The 24,731-nt window shown below is 38.3% G+C and overlaps 1 protein-coding gene across 9 annotated transcripts in view; it reads left to right on the top strand.

The window, feature by feature from the left end:
* Positions 1 to 24,731, top strand: part of Myo9a (myosin IXA) — a 231,482-nt gene that overhangs the window by 130,071 nt on the left and 76,680 nt on the right. For all 9 annotated transcript variants that reach the window (XM_045160720.1, XM_045160723.1, XM_045160724.1 and 6 more), the window contains 9 exons: positions 4,548 to 4,623; positions 7,574 to 7,717; positions 10,451 to 10,490; positions 12,373 to 12,495; positions 15,408 to 15,488; positions 16,604 to 16,714; positions 18,110 to 18,232; positions 21,290 to 21,439; positions 23,685 to 24,004. In XM_045160720.1, the coding sequence (XP_045016655.1) occupies positions 4,548 to 4,623; positions 7,574 to 7,717; positions 10,451 to 10,490; positions 12,373 to 12,495; positions 15,408 to 15,488; positions 16,604 to 16,714; positions 18,110 to 18,232; positions 21,290 to 21,439; positions 23,685 to 24,004 (1,168 nt within the window). The remainder of the gene's footprint in view (positions 1 to 4,547; positions 4,624 to 7,573; positions 7,718 to 10,450; positions 10,491 to 12,372; positions 12,496 to 15,407; positions 15,489 to 16,603; positions 16,715 to 18,109; positions 18,233 to 21,289; positions 21,440 to 23,684; positions 24,005 to 24,731) is intronic.

The raw sequence follows: 24,731 nt of genomic DNA, 5'->3' as shown, positions 1-24,731 counted from the left end.
CTTGCTCTTTGTTAGTCTGCATGAAATTTGGTTCTTTTGCCTATTGTGTGATTAGCTGTTCCTATTGTGAGAATAAATGAATCTTTCAGAATAGAATATTGAAAGCCTAACCCAGTAATCTGTGTAGTGGTTACTTGTTATGCATCTTGAGCTTTTAATAAATTACCACACACTTAGGTTTTCTGATTGGTATTCCATGAAACTTTAGTTAGTATCCAGTCAGTGAAAGAATATATGTGGAAGGACTGAGATGTAGCTCATTTGATAGAATGCTTGCTTAGCATGTATCAGGGCCCTGGGTTCCATTCCCAAGACTGCAGAAACAGGGTTGGGTGGTATATGTCTGTAATCCTGGTACTCTGAAGATGGAGGTAGGAGAACCAGAAGTTCAAGATCATTCTCAGCTAGATACATAGTGAGTTCAAGACCAAACTGTTCTACATGAAACCGTGTTTAAAAAAACAAAACAAAACAAAATAACAATAAAAAGAATATGCATAGAAGCTCTAAAAGCAAGCATTGTGCATTTTTAAAGTTACTGTATTGATATATGAAAATTTGTACTATGTTTGAATAATTCTTCAGATTCTTTTCATTGTAGAAAGAACAAAGGTAAGTACTTTATTTCAAAAGATGTCTTTGATCAAAAAAAAAGTATCTTTGGGCTGGAGAGATGGGTCAGTGGTTAAAGGCACTTGCTTGCAAAAAGTATCTTTAAAAGTTATTCTTGCATTGGAGAGATAGCTTAGCAGTTAAGGGTCTTGCCTGCGAAACCTAAGGACCCAAGTTCCACTTCCCAGAGCCCACATAAGTCAGATGCACAAGCATCTGCAGTTAGTTTGCAGTGGCTGCAGACCCTGGCATGCCCCCATATTCTCTCTTTCTTTAAATAATTAAAAATGAAAAAAAAATTATTTATTTATTTATTAGAGAGAGGCAGGCAGATACATAGACAGTGGGCACACCAGGGCCTCCAGCCATTGCAAATGAACTCCAGACACATGTGCCACTTTGTGCATCTTGCTTTCATGGGTACTGGGGAATTGAACCTGGGTCCATAGGCTTCACAGGCAAGCACCTTAACCGCTAAGCCATCTCTCCAGCCCTAAAAAGTTATTTTTAATTATTGCTATATTTGTAAAATGTATACAAGTCCTTACTCTAAATATCAGTCTTGCTATTCTAAATGTTTTAAATCTGTAATGGGTTGTTAGAGATTCAGGAAAGTCCATGGACCCCAAACTGTAGGTTTGTGTCTACTTTTTAAAAAATTTATCTAGAGAGAGAATGAATATGGGCACACCAGGGCCTCTAGCCACTGCAAACAAACTTCAGATGCGTGTGCCACCTTGTGCATCTGACTTACATGGGTACTGGGGAATTGAACCTAGGTCCTTAGGCTTTGCAGGAAAGTACCTTAACCATTAAACTATCTCTCCAGCTCCTCATATCTACTTTTAAGCAAGAAATTGAATAAGACTGAGAAGGGTAATTATTAAATTATTATATTTATTTAGGGAAGTACAGTTAGAGAAGTACAGATCCACAGAAAGACACCCACGTGGCTTGAGAGCCTATGTGGTGGGCCTGGGAAAATCATGGAAAGGATGGAAAACAGACTTCAAAAGGGGAAAGCTCATCAGGAGCTGGAGGTTCCCAACTTATTAGGCAGCTCAGAGACTATGCAATCCTTGCAAACATATCTGTAACTTTATGTGGTGGTCCTTACCTTCTGGTATGAGCCCAAGGGACAGCTGGTCTCAGGAAGAGGCCAGCTATGATGCCAAGTTCTGGGGCCAAGCTTGACCAACCACAATGTTAGGATTAGGTTTATTTTATTTTTTGAGAGACAGAGAAAGAAAGGGGCAGAGAGAGAGAAAGAGAAAATGGGTGTGCCAGGGCCTTTCAGCTGCTGTGAAAGAACTCCAGTTGCATGCATCTCCTTGTATGCATGTGTGACATTGCACACTTATGTCACTGTGCATCTGGCTATGTAGGACCTATGTGGGGATTTGAACCTTGGTTCTTAGGCTTTGCAGGCAAGTGCCTTAACCTCTAAACCATCTCTCCAGCCCTAGGGTTATATTTAAATCCCAGGAGGGGCCTAGATTATTTGTGGAAAAACAGATCTAGGGAAGAGATAAGAATCCAGATAATCCTTTGATCTCCAGTAAGTGCAGACTTCAAGGACATGCCCAAATACAGTCCTGTGTCCTTCTTTAAAAAAAAAAAATTAAATTTTATTTTTATTTATCTATTAGAGAGAGAAAGGCAGAGAGAGGGAGAGAGAGAATGGGCGCACCAGGTCCTCCAGCCACTGCAAATGAACTTCAGATGCATGCTCTCCCTTGTGCATGTGGCTTAAGTGGGTCCTAGGGAATCTAACTGAGGTCATTTGGCTTTGCAGGCAAATGCCTTAACCACTGAGCCATCTCTCCAGCTTGACATTCCTGTTTCTTATTTTCAGGGGCCCAGTCACCCTAACTGCCTAAAGAGCTATCTGACTCCCTCACAAATCCATAGGACACTATTTAAATGGTTTGGAAATGCACATAATTGCGGAGTCATCTCTTCAACCCTACAAATCTTTTGGGAATGGCTTAAATGCGTTCTTTTTTTCTAATTTTTAAAAATTTATTTATTTATTTATTTATTTGAGAGAGAGAAGTGGGGGAGGGGATGGAGAGAGAATGGGCACGCCAGGGCCTCTAGCCACTGCAAACGAACTCCAGATGCTTGTGCCCCCTGTGCATCTGGCTTATGTGAGTCCTGTAGGGTCAAACTGGATCCTTTGGCTTTGTAGGCAAATGCCTTAACTGCTAAGCCATCTCTCTAGCCCTTAAATGAAATCCTTTTAATTCTTAAATCGTTGCATGTAGTTCATTTGCTTTGGTTTTTTTAATTTTTAATTTTATTTTTTTGTTTTTTTGAGGTCTCACTCTAGCCCAGGCTGACCTGGAATTCACAATGGAGTGTCAGGGTGGCTTCAAACTCAGGGCAATCCTCCTACCTCTGCCTCCTGAGTGCTGGGATGCTTTGTTTTTTAATTACTCAGCCTGACAATTCCACTGTTGACCACATTTTTTCTTGATATTTGTGGCCCTAGGAACATACCAATTTCAGTATAGGTTACACAAAGAAATTGTGAATTTATATATGTTCATAAACAAATTCTTATATTTCTAGGTATTAGTGCATTCAATTATTTTATGTGCTTACTTGTTTTTCACTATAGCAATAGTAATAATTGAATTTTTATGAGTTACAAAATTATAAATTCAAGTTTGAGAAATTGTTTTTTAAAAATCAGGCAAGTACCAGTTTTAGGAAATTACGAATTGATAAGATGAATGAGTCCTCAGGCAACAATAATGATATTAGTTACTTGTTACTATGACTAAATACCTGGCAAGAAGCAGCTAAAGGAAGGACTGGGTATTTCAGTGTTTAGTGCCAGGGATACATTTCATCATGGCAGGGAAGGCATGACAGGAAATAGGGCCAGGCTATAAAACCTAAAGGCCTAACATTTCTTTCGTTTCTTTAAAAAATATTTTTATTTTTATTTATTTATTTGACAGAGAAAGAGGTAGACAAGAGAGAGAGAGAGAGGGAGGGAGGGAGGGAGGGAAGGAAGGAAGGAAAGAAGGAGGGAGAAAAGGAGGGGGAGGGAGAGTGGGTGCGCCAGGGCCTCCAGCCCCTGCAAGTGAACTCCAGACATGTGTGTCCCCTTGTGCCTCTGGCTAATGTGGGTACTGGGGAATAGAACCTGGGTCCTTTGGCTTTGCCAGCAAATGCCTTAACTGCTAAGCCATCCCTCCAGCCCAAGGCCTAGCATTTCTATTTTAATTTAGGTTTAGTAAACTTAATTGTCAGAAGAAACGTTAACAATTTCTAGGGGAGCAAAAGAAGTCTTAAATATTATTGAAGTATCTTATCTATTATGTCCAGTTAGCATTTAGCCAAAGATCCCTCGAAATGAATATGGTCTGCCCAAACCTTTAATCCTAGCACTCAGGAGGCTGAGATAGGAGGGATCACCATGAGTTCGAGGCTAGCCTTGACTACGGAGTGAGTTTCAGGTCAGCTTGAACTGGAGTGAGACCCTACCTCAAACTCAAAAAACAAAAACAAAACAAAAAAAAAACAAAACAAAAAACTGGGGCCTGGAGAGATGTGTCAAATGAGCAAAATGCTTGCTTTACAAGCATGTGAGCCTTAGTTCCCAGAAACCATGTAAAATATAATGCTGGGCTTGGTGGCATGTGTCCTATCACTAGGTGGGAACAGGAAATTCTCTGGAGCTCACCAGTATAGCCTAATTGGTGAGTTCCAGTCAATGAAAAAAATTAGTAAATATCATATTTGGATTAATTATTAACCAAGTCATAGTTGTAATGTTTATGGGACTTATGTTATTGCCTGACATATTTAGCAAATATTCCAGCATTAAATATGCTAATTTTTATTCATATTTAGAAAATATTTTTCTTGTTTACTTTGTCTTTAACATTTATTTAAAATTTTTTACCAATTTTTTTTTCTAGGTATAACCCGGAAAAATCCAAGAACACCTCTTTCTGATCTCCAGGGCATGAATACGCTAAATGAAAAAAACCAACAGTAAGTTTAGTGTTATGTTTTCAAGAAAGTATGGAACAAGAAACAATCTTTTTATTAATTTGTTTTATTTGTTTGAGAGAAAGAGACAGAGAATGGGCATACAAACTCCAGATGCCTGCATCACCATGTGCATCTGGCTTGCCTGAGTTGTGGGGAAATCGAACTTGGGTCCTTAAGCTTCACAGGCAAGCTCCTCAATGGCTAAGCCATCTCTCCAACCTGAAATTGAGGGATGTGTGTGTGTTTATATTATGTGTGGTGTGTGTATATATACTGTATACATGAGGGGTGTGAAGATACATGCAGGTAGTATGTACATGCATGGAGGCCAGAGAAGTCATAGGTATTTCTCTGTCTTCCGCATTTTTTTTGAGACAGAATCTCTCGTAGAACTCTGATCTCTTGCTTTCTTCAGTGACACTGGCTCATTGGTGAGCCCGAGGGATTCTCAGGTCTCTGCCTCCCACGGAAGTGGGGTTACAAGCATGCAGACCATGCCCATTCTTCTGTATGTGTGGAGATCAAGTTCAAACAGTGAGGCGCTCATCTTTGTGCATGTGCTCTTACCCTCTGAGCCATTTCCCCAGGCTATGGGTGGATATGTATGTATTTTTTTTTTTTTTTTTTTGGTTTTTCGAGGTAGGGTCTCACTCTGGCTCAGGCTGACCTGGAATTCACTATGTAGTCTCAGGGTGGCCTCGAACTCTCGGCGATCCTCCCACCTCTGCCTCCCGAGTGCTGGGATTAAAGGCGTGCGCCACCATGCCCGGCTTTGTATGTATTTTTAAAGTTTATTTTCAAGCAGAGAAAATTGGGGAGGGGGATGGGCACATGAGCGCTTCCTGCTATTGCAAACAGACTCCAGATGCATATGCCGCTTTTGCATCAGGCTTTTCATAGGTACTGGGGAATTGAATCCAGGCCATCAGACTTTGCAAGCAAGTATCTTTTAATGGCTGAGTTATCTTTCCAGCTAATAAATGGCAATCTTATTAATATTTTTGTCTTAGTACTATTTTTCATGAAGAAAATCAGTTACTATTTTTCTTATTGAAGACTATAAATGATACAGTAACAAATAAATAGATTAGAGCTAACAAAAGTAGTCTGTGCTTACTTCCAATAAATTGGCTGTATGATTTGTAAAACCAGTGTCACCAGAATAATTTTAAATGTTCTGATATGTTTTATTTTCTTAGACTCCTTGCATTTTATGTCTTCTACAACATTCTTAAAACATTAGTGTGTTTTCCTTTGGAGCTAGCTAGATTCTCCATAAAAATTCATTATAACTTTTTACCTGTATTACATAATCCCAGCTGTTAGTATTTTTGGAGACATTGGCTAAAAAGACTGAGTACTTCTATTTTTAATATGTTTTAAAATATTTATTTATTTGAGAAAGACTGGAAGAGAAAGATATATAGAGAGAAGGGGCACACCAGGGCTTCCAGCCACTGAACTCCAGATGCATGTTCCAGGTGCATCTGGCTTATGTGGGTACTGGGGTATTGAACTTGGATCCTTAGGCTTCACAGGCAAGCATCTTAACTGTTAAGCCATCTCTCTAGCCCTATTTTAAATATTTTTTTAAATTTTGTTTATTATTTATTTATTTATTTGAGAGTGACAGACAGAGAGAGAAAGAGGCAGAGAGAGAGAATGGGTGTGCCAGGGCCTCCAGCCACTGCAAATGAACTCCAGATGCATGCGCCCCCTTGTGCATCTGGCTAATGTGGGTCCTGGAGAATTGAGCCTCGAACCAGGGTCCTTAGGCTTCACAGGCAAGCGCTTAACCAATAAGCCATCCCTCCAGCCCTATTTTAAATATTTTAAAATATTTCATTTTTATTTATTTGAGAGAGAATGGGTGCACCAAGGCTTCCAGCCACTGCAAACAAACTGCAGACGTATGTGCCAACTTGTGCACCTGGCTCACATGGGGAATTGAACCTGGGTCCTTTGGCTTTGCAGGCAAGCTCCTTAATCACTAAGTCGTCTCTTCAGACTTGTTCTTAAATTTTTTTGTGTTTGTTTTTGGAGGTAGGTTCTCATTCTAGTTCAGGCTGACCTGGAATTCACTATGTAGTCTTCAGGGTGGCCTTGAACCCACGGCAATCCTCCTACCTTTGTCTACCAAGTGCTGGGATTAAAGGCATGCACCACCATGCCTGGCTCCTTTTTTTAGTATTTTTAACATTGCCCTTCTGTGTAGTGTTACTATCCTTATCTGTACATAATATCCATTATATACACAATGTCTCGTTCCTTGCCCTGAAAAAGAAAGAACAGTCCCAGCTTGAGAAACACAATATGCTACCCCTATTGCAAAGGTGTACTACTATTGTTTTAGTTATTCTTTTTGTTTCTAACTGTTAATTCCTTTAATATGTCATCTGACCAGGACCAAATTTACTGTTTTTACATGAAAAGCCCAACATTAACTATTATGTTCTAATCACCTGCAGTTTTATGTATTTAAGTGTCCTGTGCCTGTAATAGTGTTCAGCCTATAGCAGGAACTTTCTAGTTTTGTTGGATGTATTAGTAATGAGTGTGTTTGAATGAGATGTCCCAGGAAAAACTTAGATATTCTGTAGGGTTGTGTGGCCTGTTAGTATTAGAAGTTACTGTAGTAGCACTTGCAAGTTCTCAAAGAGAGGAAAGCCATTACATATTTTACTATAATTATAATAGTATATCTAATGAAGTCAGCTATATGATGTGCTCTTGTATCTGTATATTTGTATATGACTGTGTCAGACTGTAAGATTTTGTGTGTGTGTGTGTGTATGATAAAAAAGGTCCCAGTTGATTGGTAGTCATTCTAATAAAATCATTTTGTGCTGCTTGACATTTTTTCTGAATTCTAATATTTCATTTTAATTATTTAAACCATATACAGGGTGTTAGAGATAATTAAATAAGTATACTAAACTTTTTTTTTCAGTGATTCATTTGATATTGCCTGGAATGTTAGAACTGGCCTTCGCCAGAGCAGACTACCAACTAGCACTTCCTTGCTTGATAAAGATGGGATATTTGCTAATTCAGCAAGCAGCAAACTCCTGGAAAGAGCTCATGGAATTCTCACGTCAGTATTGATCAGTATTACACATTTTAAATAACTTTGAAAAGTTCTGGTAAAAAAAAAAAAGAGATGAAGTATTATTTTAATTAGTATAATTGTAATTGAAAAAAAGACTCAAAAGCACTTAGTATTTAAAATCATGAATTTGATGCATTATAACATCAACATTGTTGCTATTTCAATTTTCCAGAAAAAAATAGCCAAATATAAACACTAATGGAGACGAGTCTTTATTCTGCTTTTCTTCTAGAGAAAAAAAAATTAGCTTTTTTTTTTTTTAATTACAATTTTCATTCATTGCTGTAATTTTTGTCTTTTAGTTCAAGCAGTCCTTATAGTTGGGTGGGAAAAATTTTCTTACAAATGATCATAAAAAAGTTATATGCCATGTATCCTAGTCCACTATTCTTCCATACCTGATCATGGAATTGGTTTTAGGACACAGATGTAACCTTACATGATGTCCATTAAATAGTTTTGTTAAATGAATGAATTGATTAAATTTTTGGTTTTGGTTTTTGAGGTAGGGTCTCATTCTAGCTCAGGCTGACCTGGAATTCACTATGTAGTTTCAGGGAGGCCTTGTCCTCGTAGGGATACTCCTACCTCTGCCTCCTAAGTGCTGGGATTAAAGGCGTGCGCCACTGCACCTGGCCCTTAATCATTTTTTGAGAGAGTGAAAGAGGGAGGGAGGGAGAGAGAAAGAAATGGGCACACCAGGGCCTCCAGCCACTGCAAACAAACTCCAGACACATGCTCCACTTTGTGCATCTGGCTTATGTGAGTCCTGGGTAGTTGAACCTGGGTCCTTATGTTTTACAGGCAAGTGCCTTAACTGCTAAGCCACTTCTCCAGCCCTAAATAGTTTTTAGTTAGCAGCATTTTGCATATTGTAGGAATTTTCCATACATACATACATGTGTGTGTGTGTATATATGTATGTATGTATGTATACATACATACATATATACGCATACATACATACACACACACACACACACACACACACACACACACAGTTTGTTTGTTTGTTTGTTTTGTTTTTCAAGGTAGGGTTTCACTCTAGCCCAGGCTGACCTGGAATTCACTCTGTAGTCTCAGGGTGGACTTGAAGTCATGGTGATCCTCCTACCTCCTTAATGCTGGGATTAAAGGTGTCCACCATGCCTGGCTCAAGCATATATAAATTTTTTTGTTTATTTTTTTTATTTATTTGAGAGCGACAGAGAAAGAGGCAGAGAGAGAGAAAGAATGAATGGGTGTGCCAGGGCCTCCAGCCACTACAAACAAACTCCAGAGGCGTGTGTGCCCCCTTGTGTATCTGGCTAACACAGGTCCTGGGAAATGGAGCCTTGAACTGGGGTCCTTAGGCTTCACAGGCAAGCGCTTAACCGCTAACCCATTTCTCCAGCCCTCCAAGCATATTTTTTGATTACCAACTGGAAGCGTGACTTAATTGGATTTCTTTTTTTTTTTTTTTAATTAGTTTTCTATTGTGCAAGTACAGGCAGTTCAGTACCATTATTAGGCTCATCCATGACCCACCCCCTCCCCTTTGGCCCCTCCTAGTTGAGGTATATGGGTCGTGAATTGTGGGGTTAGCCCACAGTTATTGGTATGATAAATGTCTCTGTATATCATGACCCAACATGTGGCTCTGACATTCTTTTCGCCCCCTCTTTCGCAAAATTTCCCTGAGCCATGTTGGGTTCATTTTTGGTCTGCTTCAATGATGAGGTGTTGGGGGCCTCTGGGGCTCTGGCTCTCTGATTTGGTAGGTGTTGGTTTTTTTCTGTGTTTGTCTCCTTTCCCCTTGTTTTGGTATCCAGTTCATCAGGAAAGCAGCACCCTTGCTTGTTTTGCCAATTTTCCTTAGTTTCAGTCAGGGCCCTTTTGAGGTATGATGGGGGTGGCTCTCTCCTTAGGGTCTGCATCTATCTTTTCTTCCCCAGGATTTGCAGGGCAGCTAGGCAGTCACCATCTTGGCCAGAAGTCCCGAATTTCTTAATTACTATCTAAATCATTGCTTACTAGTATTACTAGGTTTTGTTAATGTGCATAAATATATTTTAACTCATTTAATTCTCACAGCAACATTTCTAAGTAGTTTGTACTATTATCTTTATTTTGCATTATCTTGTGAATCCCAGATTTCAAAAAGTAAAAATTATGCTTTAATTGGTAGAAGGCCTTATAATTAGTGTTGGTTTTTCTAAATTCTCAGCATATATTAATATTTGGGCTATATTTTCTTTCTTAAGCCATAGTAAAAGTTACATATAAAATAACATTGTGAATGAGAACAAAAAAAGCAAAAATTTTAATTTTCAAAAATTAATGTTTTGCTGAAGAGTACACTTATAAAATTCATGAAATTTAGACATACCATTTAAAGTCATGAAATGAGAGGAATAAATCTTTGTAGGTCTGGGAATGCAGAGCCCTGCCCACATATAAGAAAATGAAGCAGTAGCTTGTAATAATACAATCTAATATTACCACTCATCAGGCTTGAATATGCTCAAATCATCTCCATTACCACGCAGGTATTTCTTTCCTCCTTTTCTTTTCCTTGCTACCCCTTCTTCCCAAGGTGATTACTTGATTGAGTCAGATAACATTTTCGTACAGAGGACCTGCATTCCCAGAAATACATAATCAGTTTGCATAGAGGCTTTGAAGTCTTTCACTTTGATGATAGTTTAAATTTTTCTAATGAATGATTTATCTTTATAGGAGAAACAAAAACGTCAAATCTAAGCCTGCCCTTCCAAAAGTGAGTATTAGGACAAACCTTTTTTTAAATTAATACCCTACTGAGTTACTTTTTTTTTTATTATTATTGCTCATGCAACCACTTTTCATAAAGCAAATAAGAAGTACCTTGTTCATGTTAAGGATAAGGGACTGTGTTTACTTAGTGAAATCTATTTTAGAAATAAAAGTAGCTCTTATGACAAAGGAAAACCTATAATTACTTGTCTTAAATACTGTTTTTTATTTGTTTTTTTTTTAATATTCTGGAATATAAATGCAAATTTTTGTTTAGTAGTTTCCATGTTGCATATGATCTTTCATTTCTCTCTGATTCAAGTTAAGATTAACAAAAAGCATTTCTAGTTAGTGAGTTTTTTAATCTTCATTATCTATTAGCCAGGGTTTTCTGTAAAAGTAGTAGTAGTTATACTTAGCTTTGCTGTTATAGCATAAATGTGGCTCTAGATAATGTATAACTGGATAAATGTTCTATCTGCCTCTTTCTCTCTCTGTCAAAAGTAAATAAGTAAAAATTGAAGAAAAAATAAAATGAACATGATACTATTATTTCTTCTACATATGTTATCCATTTCCCTACAGAAAGTATGATACATCACTAATATGATTTTTGAAAGTGCTGAATATTTATTATCTTAAAGTATAAATAATTGAGCGCTTTATAATTAGTATCTTTTTTTAAGATTTATTTTATTTATTTAATTTATTTATTTGAGACGTGGGAGGGGGATTTGCAGGGAGGGGGGGAGAATGGGCATGCCAGGACCTCCAACCATTGCAAATGAACCCATAGATGCATGCTTCGCTGTGTGCATCTGGCTTACACACGACTTGGGGAATTGAACCTGGATCTTTTTGCTTCTCAGGCAAACGTCTTAACTGCTAGATCATCTCTCTAGCCCTATTTTTTTACTATGAAAAAAATTATGTAATTAAAAAGAAAAAGGACCACATTTGTCATCACATACCTTTATGTGTTCAGTTTTTCCCCCTTTGCTCTCCCTTTCCTATTTTTTTCTTTTCTTCTTATTTGTTTTTTTGAGGTAGGGTCTCACTCTAGCCCAGGCTGACCTAGAATTTATTATGTAGTCTCAGGGAAATGCACGGCAATCAATCTATCTCTGCCTCCCAAGTGCTGGGATTATTAAAGGCATGTGCCACCATGTGTGGCTGTGTTTACTATGTTAATATTTTTTTTTTAATTTATTTGAGGGAGTCAAGGGACAGGATGTGTGCCAGGGCATGAGATTTCATTTCATTTTCTGTCATGTTTCATAATTCAATTGCAGATAATAGTAATCACTATATTTTTAAGTAGAAAAGGAATTGTTAGAGCCTCAGATGCTCTTCAGTGGTAAAAACAGTGCAGAACTGAATGCATTTGTAATAAAGCTAGAAAATCAGGGGGACCTGCCAGTGCAGCTGCTGCTTCTAGACACATTCCACCTGTAGTGTAACACAAGGTTCTCAGAGAATCTGCAACAACTATTTGTTCTAAGGCTAGATTACATTTACTCTGTGTGCTGACAATATACATGTCCTGTATTGTGCCTTTGAACGCTCAGAAACCTAGTGTCTGGAGGTTGGGATGATTGTGTGCATAGCCAGAGTCTGTGCCTCCACCTCCCTCCGATTTAGTTATATCTGCACAGATATTTGGTTGGCAAACTTAAGCCACATCCGAATTCTAGATGCAATACTTTGGGAAATGTTGCTTAATTTTTAGTGCCCTAGCTTCTGAAAAAAAAAGGAAGGAGGCAGATAGAATACATAATAAATGGTAAATTTCTATTTTCATCATATAGAATAAATGATTATTATATAAGATAGGAAATGATGAAAACTCATTAATTTATGTAAGTAATTTTTCCCTTTCTTTTCAGCACTTGTTGGAGGTAAATTCTTTGAAGCATCTGACAAGACTGACTCTTCAGGATCGCATTACCAAGTCCCTTCTTCACTTGCACAAGAAGAAGAAACCTCCCAGTATCAGTGCCCAGTTTCAGGTTATTTTCTATTTTATTTGTGCCAAATAAGAATTGTTTCTTTTAGATAGCAAGTGAAAGCGCATGGTGATTTTCAAGATAATTGATATGATGTGATTCATGTCCTTAAAAAGCCATACTTTAATGGTATTTTAGAAAAATGTACCACAGATGGAAAATAAGTTATGTGCTTCTTTGTTTTTCATTCATGGTCTCTTAAATAATGGGCTTCCCAACGAGTAATTCATTATTTGGTCACATGTTTTCTTTTGAAGGAGAACAAGAGCAAAGAACTGAGTTACTGCTCAACTTAAAGGAAAGGCATGAGTTGTATGAAATCTCTCCCACAAAGTCTAAAATTCCTTTCTTGTTAGTGATGCTGTAAAGTAAAAAGAAATGAGAAATAAAATGTTTGAGCAAGCCATGATGCTATCCTCACTCCCTTTCTCTTCACATTGCAATTTTTGAAATCCAAAGATGAATGAGTTGTAGCTGTGTGTGTGTGTATACATATATATATATATAAACACACACGTACATGTGCATGCACTCACATACACACATATACACATGCATAAAAACACATGGTAAGCACTGCTGCATAAAACCCTATTGATATGCTATCAAAGTTTATTCTTACCCAACAAAAATGTGAGCATAAAAGCAGATTTGGCACAACTGTTAGTTCATTAACATGTCCCTCTCATTATCAAATCAACATGGGAATCCAGATTCTGGTCAAAAGGCAGTTTGATGAGCTTGGACCTCAGAATGGGCATTAATGTCATGATGGTAGGTTAAATGTCCTTTATTTTGTTATCTTGCCTCTTTTATAGATGCTTTAGAGACATGTCACTCCTTTTTTTTTTTTTTTTTTTTTTGGCTCTTTGAGGTAGCGTCTCACTCTAGCTCAGGCTGACCTGAAATTCACTATTTAGTCTCAGGGTGGCCTTGGACTCACGGCGATCTTCCTACCTCTGCCTCCCAGTGCTGGGATTACAGGCTTGCACCACCACACCCAGCCATAGACATGTCACTCTTAAACTTCATAGCACCATATATCTATTAAAAGTTTTAGTTATGGGCTGGAGAGATTGCTTAGCAGTTGAGGTGCTTGTCTATGAAGCATAAGGACCCAGGTTTGATTCTCCAGGTCCCACATAAGCCAGATGCACAAGGTGGCTCATGTATCTGGCGTTCATTTGCAGTGGCTAGAGGCCCTGTCATGCGTGCGTGCTCTCTTTCTGTCTCACAGTCTCTCTCTTTCCCTTCCTCTCTATCTCTATTAAATAAGTAAATAAAAAAGTTTTAGTTATAATTACGCTTTTATCATATCACCTAAGATCTTTCCAAATTCAAGAGTTTTGGATATTCTCAATATATGTTTATTTATATTTAATTTTTACAGATGGGTTGTTGTTGTTATTATTGTTATTTGTTTTGGTTTCTCAAGGTAGGGTCTCATTCTAGCCCAGGCTGACCTGAAATTCACTATGTAGTCTCAGGGTGGCCTTGAACTCATGGTGATCCTCCTACCTCTGCCTGCCGAGTGCTGGGATTAAAGGTGTGCACCACCACTCCTGGCCAGATGGGTTATTATTAATGTTTCTAATATATTGTCAAATTATGATTAATTTTTTTATTATTTAGAAAATGCAGATGAACAAAGCAAATTAAAATCCTCTGCTACCCAAAGACAATGACCAAATTATACAAAGGATGTACCAGGTCCTTTACAAAATATTTATGTGTATGCATTATCCAAGTTTTAATCCAATCATTTTATGAGAAAACTACTGTTGTTGCTAATGCACAGGTGAAGAAAGTGAGTAAGGAGTGGCAGGAATGGGTGTACTCAGCTCTCCTGGGCTAAATGTCCTTCCTGTGAGTGTTCACTTTCATCAAAATGAAATCATATAACTCATGAAGGCTTAACTGATAGAAGATCTGCTCTTCTATTAAAAATCAAGAAAGTAAACAGGAGTTAAGAATTAAGTATTTTCAGATAATAGGTAATAAGCATTGATTGTAGTATTGTGGTTTTTTTGAAAATGCAAATAAATGAGTAAAGTCTCAGATTACACCCATACCTGTCATACTACTAATTGCACCACAGAGAATATTTTAACTAGCTAGTTGGTTGTGTAACTTGCAGGGGCCATGAGTTTGAGGCTACCCTGAGACTACAGAGTGAATTCCAGGTCAGCCTGAGCTACCTTGAAAAGCAAAATAAATAAATAAAAATAAATAAAAACCAGACTTGTAAATATTATGTGAGCCAGAGAAGAAAGAACAATGTTTTAAATAATGGAATGAAATAGCAGCGCACTGGGCTAGAGAGAAGACTCAGACAGGAAAGTGCTTGCCACGGAAGCCTGAGACCCATGTTTATCCAGCAGTCAAAAGAAAGTGGTAGATGTAGTGGCAAACCCTTGTTGTCCCAGTGCTGCCCAGGCAGATACAGGAAGATCCTCAGGGCTTACTGTTTTGCTTAAACTAGCCTAATTGGTGAGTTCTAGGTTTAGCAAGAGACCTTGTCTCATAGAATAAAGTGAAGAGTCGTTGAGGAAGACATTTGATATTGACCTCTACTCTCCATTGCACTCTCACCTGCATACATGCACACCCAAAATTATGTGTTTAAATAATGTTTAAAGAGCTGTGAAGGAAAGTGAAAATTGTTCTGTGTTTAGATTATTCTGAAATGTATCTGTAATGTTTACTCTTGTCAGGCCCTCAGCTTTAAGATTAAACTACAGTCTTACTTATTTTGGATTTAACCAGAATAGGAATACACACAATTTATTTTGTAGAAATAAACCCCTTCTGTGCATAGGAAATATTTTTATATTATGCCAGCTTTGTTGTTTATAAATCACTTGTTGCCAGCTTTGAATAGGAGAGTATTCTAATTACTTTGCTTTTCATTTCAGGTATCGTTAAATAAGCTGATGGAGACACTTGGTCAAGCAGAACCGTATTTTGTAAAATGTATTCGCTCTAATGCTGAAAAGGTAAAAATATCTTATATATGACATATTACTCAGTTACTTCAAGCTCAGGTTTGAATTCTAATAAAGAGATTAAATAGAAAAGAGCTATCAGCATTTTTTTTTTCTGAGGACATTGGTATACTATACATACTTTTTATGTAGCTGTTCTTCCAATTTTGCCTCACTTGACTCTGTACAGTGCTTGTATGGGTTAGATTCAACATTTTCAAGAATCCATTGCATCTTGAAATTTCATCAGAGAAAAAGTTTTCTTGTATGAAACTTATTACTCTGAAAGCTAGTCTTCCTTTTTTTTTTTTTAAAATATTTTATTTGCTTACTTGCAAGGAGAGGGGAGGTGGGCGATCCGGAGCCTTTTGTCGCTGCACACAGACTCCAGACACACGCGCCACTTTGAGCGTCTGCCTTCATGTTGGTACTGGGGAATTTAATCTGGGTCATCAGGCTTTTGTAAGCAAGTGCCTTTAACCACTGAGCTATCTTTGCAGTCCCATAGTGGCTTTTTGATTTTATTTTTTATTTTACAATATGGTTTCGCTCTAACCCAGGCTGACCTGGAATTCACCATGTAGTTTCAGGCTGGCCTCAAACTGACGGACATCCTCCTATGTCTGCCTCCTAAGTGCTGGGATTAAAGACGAGCTCCACCATGCCCAGCCTACTCTTTCTTATTTGGATGTATATCTCTTAAGTTGCTTGGCATTTCATGCTTAGAAATTATTGCCCTTGGAGCTAGGGAGATTACTTAATGGTTAAAGGTACTTACACAGCCTGTTAGCTCTAGTTCACTTCCCCAGTACCCATGTCAAGCCAGCTGTACAAAGTGTCATATATGTTAGGAGTTTGTTTGCAATAGTAAATCCTGGCATGCCCATACTTAGTCAGTTTCTCTCATAAATAAATAAATGCATTTAAAAAATAAGAAATTCTTGGCCTTATCTTTTTTTTTTTATGACAGGTAAGTTTTCCCATAATGTCAATTTTTTTTTTAACCAGACAACCTTAAATCAGTTCTTAGACATTCAAAAGTCAAACACAGTTGTAAGACAAGTCCTAATTTGGAGAATGTTACTTTGAGTTAACTTTTTCCTCCCCCCCCCCCTTTTCTTTTTTAGCTTCCCTTAAGATTCAGTGATGCATTGGTACTAAGACAGCTTCGATACACTGGGATGCTGGAAACAGTTCGAATTCGCCAGTCAGGATATAGCTCCAAGTATTCTTTCCAGGTTATATGCTTCTGTCATGATATTTAAATGTATATTCACATCAGATAAATCATTACTACATACTTTTGTTACTATTTTTAGGACTTGTTTATTTGCCCCAATCCTCTCTTCCCATTCTGCCTTTCAAAATACAAAATTGAGGGCTGGAGAGATGGCTTAGCGGTTAAACGCTTGCCTGTGAAGCCTAAGGACCCCGGTTCGAGGCTCGGTTCCCCAGGTCCCACGTTAGCCAGATGCGCAAGGGGGCGCACACGTCTGGAGTTCGTTTGCAGAGGCTGGAAGCCCTGGCACGCCCATTCTCTCTCTCCCTCTATCTGTCCTTCTCTCTGTGTCTGTTACTCTCAAATAAATTAAAAAAAAAATTAAAAAAAAATACAAAATTGAAAACCATTAAGAGAATACAGGCTTCCTTTGAATGTCAGCATTCTCATTAAGCTTGTTCTAGTAGAATATAGTAGTTCGCTATTCTCATTTGATCAGAATATTGACTAATAGTAAGTTTGCTCATAACAGCAGTTCTTTGTGCTGACTTTTTCTGTAATTGAAATAGAAATTATCTAGTCAAAAGAAAAGATCCTGTTTGTTTTTTTCTGAAGTTTCTCAACAGGATTTTCGCTCATAGAAACCTACATTCCCACAGTTGTAAGAATTAGCTACTGCTACGATGAGTGTAGAAATTGTGTTGGAGCTTCTCAGGAGCAGAACAGCTCTTTGCTGTATAGAGAAAGAAAGCCTCATTCTCAGCGCATCTGTACCCTAATAGCCACTGCATTTGCTTTAATTTTTCCCAGCTGAAAATTCCAGATTGCTTCTAAATAACTTTCTGTTTGGTCGTCTTCTTCCTTTTGCGTGTGTGTGTGTGTGTGTGTGTGTGTGTGTTGGGGTCTCATTCTAGCCCAGGCTGACCTGAAACTCAGTCTATAGTCCCAGGCTGACCTTGAACTCATGGCGATCCTCCTACCTCTGCCTCCTGAGTGCTAGGATTAAAGGTGTGCACCACCACGCAACTCAACATCTTCCATTTTCTTATGTCATCATAATATTTCGAATTCATTATCTTTCCCCTTGTTTTAAAAATTAACCTCTTAAGCCGGCCGTGGTGGCGCACGCCTTTAATCCCAGCACTCGGGAGGCAGAGGTAGGAGGATCGCCATGAGTTCAAGGCCACCCTGGGACTACAGAGTTAATTCCAGGTCAGCCTGGACCAGAGTGAGACCCTACCTCAAAAAGACCAAAAAAAAAAAAAAAAATTAACCTCTTATAATATTCTAAATTAGCAAGTATGCTTTTCAGTTCTATACTATTTTAGATTAGTGAAGTATAAGTAGCCAGTTCAGAGTCTTAATTTCATCCAATTCCTTTGTGATTTTATAACATTTTCTTTTTAATTCTCAGGATTTTGTGAGCCACTTCCATGTGCTTCTTCCACGAAATATTATTCCATCCAAATTTAACATTCAGGATTTCTTCAGAAAAATAAATCTTAATCCTGATAACTATCAAGTTGGGAAAACAATGGTAAATATATACATCCTATGTCAAAGTTGAGTGTATTTTTTGTGTTTTTATAATAATGTCAATATTTGACCATGAAATTTTTTTATGAATAGATTCTGTTTATCCTGTTTGGATTTTTTTGGTGGGCTTATGGGTTGATGAGGCATGCTTTGGGCTTGCTTGCAACAGCTGAAGAACATGGAGTGCCCCTCTATCACTCACTTGTCTGATTTTCCTTGCAGCAGACTTTGTTTTAGTCATTCTATTGAACTTTCCTACCTATATTGTTTTTATGACTTGTATGTTTGGGGGGTATGTGCACATGTATGTTCAGGTCCATATGTACATGTTTGCATATGAAAGCATAGGGACAACCCCAGATATTGTTCCTCAGGAACTCATTTCACCATTTATTTATTTGTTTATTTGTTTATTTTGTTTTTTTGAGGTATGGTGTTACTTTAACTCAGGCTGACCTGGAATTCACTATGCATTCTCAGGGTAGCCTCGAACTCATGGCAGTCCTCCTACCTCTGCCTCCTGAGTGCTAGAATTAAAGGTGTATGCTACCATGCCTGGCCTCTACCTTTTATTTTTGAGATAGCATCTCTTTGTCCTGGAACCCACTAGTTAGGGTAGACTGGCTGGATGGTGAGCCCCAGGGATCTGCCTGTCTTCACCTCCCAAGTACTGGGATTAAAAGTGTGGACTACAACCCCAGCATTAAAAAATATATATAAATTATTATTTATTTATTTATTTGAGAGAGGGAAAGAGGCAGAGAGAGAGAGACAGAGAAAGAGAAAGAATGGGCTCACCAGGGATTCTAGCCACTGCAAATGAACTCCAGACACATGTGCCATCTTGTGCATCTGGCTTATGGGTGTCCTGGGCAATCAAACCTAGGTGCTCTGGCTTTGCAGGCAAGTGCCTTAACCGCTAAGCCATCTCTTCAGCCCCAACTCCAGCATTTTTACATGAGTTCAGAGAATTGAATTCAGATGTTCATATTTTGCAAAGCAGGCATTTTTAATGACTGACCTGTCTTACCAGCCCTAAAATTACTCTTTATACTTCTTTCTTTATGTTAGCCTCCTGCTTAATAACCCCTGATATGCTTGTTAAATTCAAACATCTTTTTCTCATTCATAACCTCTGTGTTAGAGGTTATGTGGTGGTTCACAACTTTAATCCCAGGGCTTGGGAGGCTGGGGTAGGAGGTTAGCCATGAATTTGAGGCCAACTTAAGGCTACAGAGTGAATTCTAGAACAGCCTGGGCTAGAATGAGACTCTGCCTCAAAAAGCCAGATAGATGGATAGATGGATGGATGGATGGATGGATGGAGAGGTGATAGATAGATAGACGGACAGACAGGCAGATAGATAGATAACTTCCCTGTATTTTGGCTGTGTAAGGTGGTACTTGCCTATAATTCCAGCACTTGGGAAGTGGAGGCAGGAGGATCTGGAGTTCAAGGTCATCCTTGGCTATATTGTGAGTTGACTGTATAGTGAGTTTGAGGTTAGCCTGATCCACATGAGCTTTTGTTTCCCAAAAATAACAACAAAAGTGCATGTTGCAGTTTCATACTGGTTAATATTTTCTTTATCAAGATGGTATTTGTCTTGTGTGCATGTCTTTATTACTATGCCTAATTTGTTGTGTTGCTCAGGTGAGATTTTCTGTCTCCAGCTCCTATTTACAGTTTTCCTCTTTTGGTTTGCAGTATCTACTTGCTTTTAAAGATGAAGTATAGGGCTGGAAAGGTGGCTTAACAATTAAGTGCTTGCCTATGAAGCCTAAGGACCCCGGTTCGAGGCTCGATTCCCCAGGACCCACGTTAGCCAGTTGCATAAGGGGGCACACCACATCTGGAGTTCGTTTGCAGTGGCTGGAGGCCCTGGCGCACCCATTCTCTCTCTCTCTCTTTCTCTCTGTCTGTTGCTCTCAAATAAATAAATAAAAATAAACAAAAATATTTTTAAAAAAGATGAAGTATAAATTGTATTTCCCAAGGGCTATGTCTTAATTTATCCTTATATATCCATGCTTAATAACTATGGTCAGTAAGAAATGCATGCTGGAATTCAAAAGATTGCTATCATTGGTTTCAAGATCTGTGGTTCTTTTTTTTTTTTTTGGTTGTTTGGTTTTTTTGAGGTAGGGTCTCACTCTGGTCCAGGCTGACCTGGAATTAACTCTGTAGTCTCAGGGTTGCCTTGAACTCATGGCAATCCTCTTACGTCTGCCTCCCAAGTGCTGGGATTAAAGGCGTGCACCACCACGCCCGGCTGGTTTCAAGATCTGTGGTTCTTAATTTTCCCTTATTTCAACACCCTCAAAAAATGAGACTTACCATCAGGAGTTCATGGATTCTCTATGACAGTGATCTTCCCAATGGGAGGCAGTAACAATGCACTGTGTTCTCTGGAAATTTTGGTTTTTTTCTCATCTTCACATTTTCTCTCATACTCTAGTATATTTAAAAATATGTATTTTAAATATTTTATTATTTATTCATTTAACAGAGAAAGAGGGAGAGAGAGAGAATATGGGCATGTCAGGGCCTCCAACCACTGCAGACAAACTCCAGATGTGTGCTTCCCCTTGTGCATCTGGCTAATGTGGGTCCTGGGTAATCGAACCTGGGTTCTTTGGCTTTGCAGGCAAATGCCTTAACCACTAAGCCATCCCTCCAGCCCTAAAACATATTTTTAAATTATTTATTTCAATGAGGGGGGGTCAATGAATGGGTGTGCAAGGATCTTTTGCTACTATAAACAAACTCCTGATGCATGCATCGCTCTGTACATCTGGCTTCATATGGGTACTGAGAAATTAAACCCAGTCTATCAGATTTTGCAGGCAAACACCTTTAACTGCTGTGCCATCTCTCCAGCCCCCTTTTCTTCCAAGTTGACATTGATTACTTTAGAGGAGCTGATAGAAGTATTTACCGCAGCTTTATTTAGAGTGTGTCATTGTACGTGTTCTTCTATGAAAGCTTGCCACAGAAAAGGTAACTGAAATAAAAGTTCTTAATAAGGTAAATTCTTTTCCTTCTTCCTTTTGTAAGGTCTTTCTTAAGGAGCAGGAACGACAACACTTACAAGATCTGCTTCACCAAGAGGTGCTTCGCAGAATCATACTGTTGCAACGATGGTTTAGGGTCTTACTGTGTAGGCACCATTTTCTCAATTTGAGACAGGCCTCTGTTATTATCCAGGTATGATGAAAGCAACTACTTTATTTGCACCTCATTTAGTAACTAGAGTTATTTTACTGTAAAACATTTCAATAATAATATAATATTTAAATATTTAAATGATAATATAATAGTAGTGATGATACAACTTCAAAGAAGAGAATCATACTCATATTTGCAATGTTTATAGCACCTAACAAATTACTTTACATATAATAATATACTACCAATGTTAATTTTAGTTGTGTTGAATTTAAATGGAATTGAACTTAAAATATTAATGTAAAATAGTAATGTCTTGTAAGGTATGTGCATGACCATGATTTTAATGACATTTGACCTTTATGTATGTTATTTGATACCTCGGTTTAGCCGATAGGTCCCTTATTTCACATTTGTCTGTTTTATTACCTTTTTTGTTGTTTCCTGTTGTTGGCTATTCTATGCCTTTTCTGTTCGTATAAGAAAATATGTAGTTGCTACATATTTAGCTCTCTTAAACCTAATAATGTTACGTGTTCAAATTGTGTCAAGATTATTAAATAATTAATGTGTTAAATTATAGGGCATGAAAAGTAAGTTCTATAATTAGCTTGGACAAGGTTTTATATATATATATATGTATATATATATTTATTTATTTATTTATATATTTATTTATTTATTTGAGAGCAACAGACACAGAGAGAAAGACAGATAGAGGGAGAGAGAGAGAATGGGCGCACCAGGGCTTCCAGCCTCTGCAAATGAACTCCAGACGCATGCGCCCCCTTGTGCATCTGGCTAACGTGGGACCTGGGGAACCGAGCCTTGAACCGGGGTCCTTAGGCTTCACAGGCAAGCGCTTAACTGCTAAGCCATCTCTCCAGCCCAAGGTTATATATTTAAAATGGCTATTTTAGACAAGCTGATCTGGATTTTAAAAAAAGGTTTTTGTTGTTGTTGTTGTTTTGTTTTTTTGAGATAATGTCTCATTCTAGCCCAGGCTGACCTGGAACTCACTCTCTAGTCCTAGGCTGACCTCAAACTCAAGAGATCCTCCTACTTCAGCCTCCTTAGTGCTGTGATTAAAGGCATTTGCCTCCTGTCCTGGCAAGAAAGTTTTTGTTTGCTTATTTTTTCAAAGACCAGGTTTTTAATATGTGTTCATTCCTTGCAGTTGAATTATTCTTTAATGATGTCCTTGCGTTGAGGTTCTTTGCCATAATTCTTAGCCACTACACATTTGCAGCCAGCTACTTTGTTGGGCTGTCCCTTCTGGGTCAGATCTGCAGAGCCCTTCTTCCCATTCTCCTAGTTTCTTGTTGTCATCAACTTTTAAAAAGCTGATGTAGGGGGCTGGAGAGATGGCTTAGCAGTTAAGGCATTTTCCTGCAAAGCCAAAGGACCTTGGTTCAATTTCCCAGGACCCATGTAAGATAGATGAACAAGATGGTGCATGCATCTGGAATTTTTTTGCAGTGGCTGGAGGTCCTGGCGCACCCATTTTCTCCCCCCCACCCCCGCCTGTGTCTTTCTCTCTCTCAAACAAATAAATAAAAATAATATATATATATTTTTAAAAAGCTGTTGTAGGGCTAGAGATATGACATAACAGTTAAGGCACATGCCTGTGAAGCCTAAGGACCCAGGTTCAATTTACCAGGTCCCATGTAAGCCAGATGCACATGGTGGCACATGCATCTGGAGTTCGTTTGCAGTGGCTAGAGGCCCTGGCATGCCCATTCTCTCTCTTTGCTCTGTAATAAATAAATAAGCAAAAATAAAGAAATTTTAACACAAAAAAAAGCTGATGTAGTGCTCAGCACAAGGATGGCCTGGCTCTTGTATAAAGCTTTGGCAACTTGGTAAATTCTGCCAGCTAGGCCATGATGGTTGAAGATAATCTTCAACATCTCTTGCAAAACAGTATCAATTCCCATACCTCCAATAGCAATGCCTTCCCTGGGCATGGCAGTTTGTGACAAAGGAAACCGATGATGAATATGCTGTAGCCTCTGTGCAGCTCAGTGAAAGAGCTGAAGCTTTGTGTGTTTGTTTGTTCAAGGTAGGGTCTCACTGTAACCCAGGCTGACCCCAAACTCACTCTGTAGTTTCAGGCTGAACTTGAACTCACAGCCTCCCAAATTATGGGATTAAAAGCATTTGCCACTCTGCCTGGCTGAGCTGAAACTTTTCTAGTCATCACCAGCAGGAAATTTATGTGTTTTTTCTTTTTTTTGTAATTGTGTTGTAATGGAACAACACATTTTTATTTTCTTCCAAGCGATTCTGGAGGCATTACGTAAATATGAAGCAAGCCAGAGATACAGCTGTGGAGAAGAATGCTTTTGCTAAGGACAGTGCAGCTGTCCTTCTCCAAGCTTCCTGGCGTGCTCACTTGGAGAGGCAGCGCTACCTGGAGTTGCGAGCAGCAGCCATCATTATCCAGAAAAGATGGAGGGAGCTCTATAGGCTCAGGCATATGGCTGCTACCTGCATACAGGCAAGATGGAAGGGCTACCTACAAAGTAAAAGATACCAACAACAAAAGAACAAAATTATCCTTTTGCAGTCAACATGTAGAGGATTCAGAGCAAGACAAAGGTAGTATATATTACTTTAATAATTTTTCCTTCTCTTTTTCTGTATCCTTTGTTAACACTGATTGAATACTTTTACGTCTATTGATTTTGTACAATTTCTTCACCAATTCCAATTTGTATTGTCTGATCTATAATAGAAATTAAATAAGTGGTCATTAATGAATTAAATTGGGTTTGAAACCTCCATGGTCTGCGGTTATAATGGCTAAGAATTAACCTTTACTTTAGCCTCACTCTTATACATTTAGCAATATTGACTGTTTTTATCTTTAGAAACCATTGATCTTATATTTAAATACTATATTTAAAAATTTATTTTTAAAAATATTTACTTATTTATTTATTTGACAGAGAAGTGGGGGGGCATAGAGAATGGGCACACCAGGGCCTCCAGCCACTGCAAACGAACTTCAGACTTGTGCACCCCCTCCCTTGTGCATCTGGCTAATTGTGGGTCCTAGGGAATTGAACATGGGTCCTTTGGCTTGGCAGGCAAATGCCTTAACCACTAAGCCATCTCTCCAGCCCTTAAAATTTAATTTAATTTATTTATTAGACCAAGAGAGAGGATGGGTGCACCAGTGCCTCCAGCCACTGCAAATGAATTCCAGACATATGTACTACCTTATATTTTAAAATATTTTATTATTTATTTATGAAGTGGGAGCAGATAGAGAATAGGCATGCCAAGGCCTCCAGCTACTGCAAACGAATTCTAGACACATGTG

The sequence above is a fragment of the Jaculus jaculus genome, chromosome 10, assembly GCF_020740685.1.
Source record: "Jaculus jaculus isolate mJacJac1 chromosome 10, mJacJac1.mat.Y.cur, whole genome shotgun sequence".
NCBI lineage: Eukaryota > Metazoa > Chordata > Mammalia > Rodentia > Dipodidae > Jaculus > Jaculus jaculus.
The sequence above is the reverse complement of the archived record's forward strand: the minus strand, read 5'-3'. Positions and strand labels throughout refer to the sequence as shown.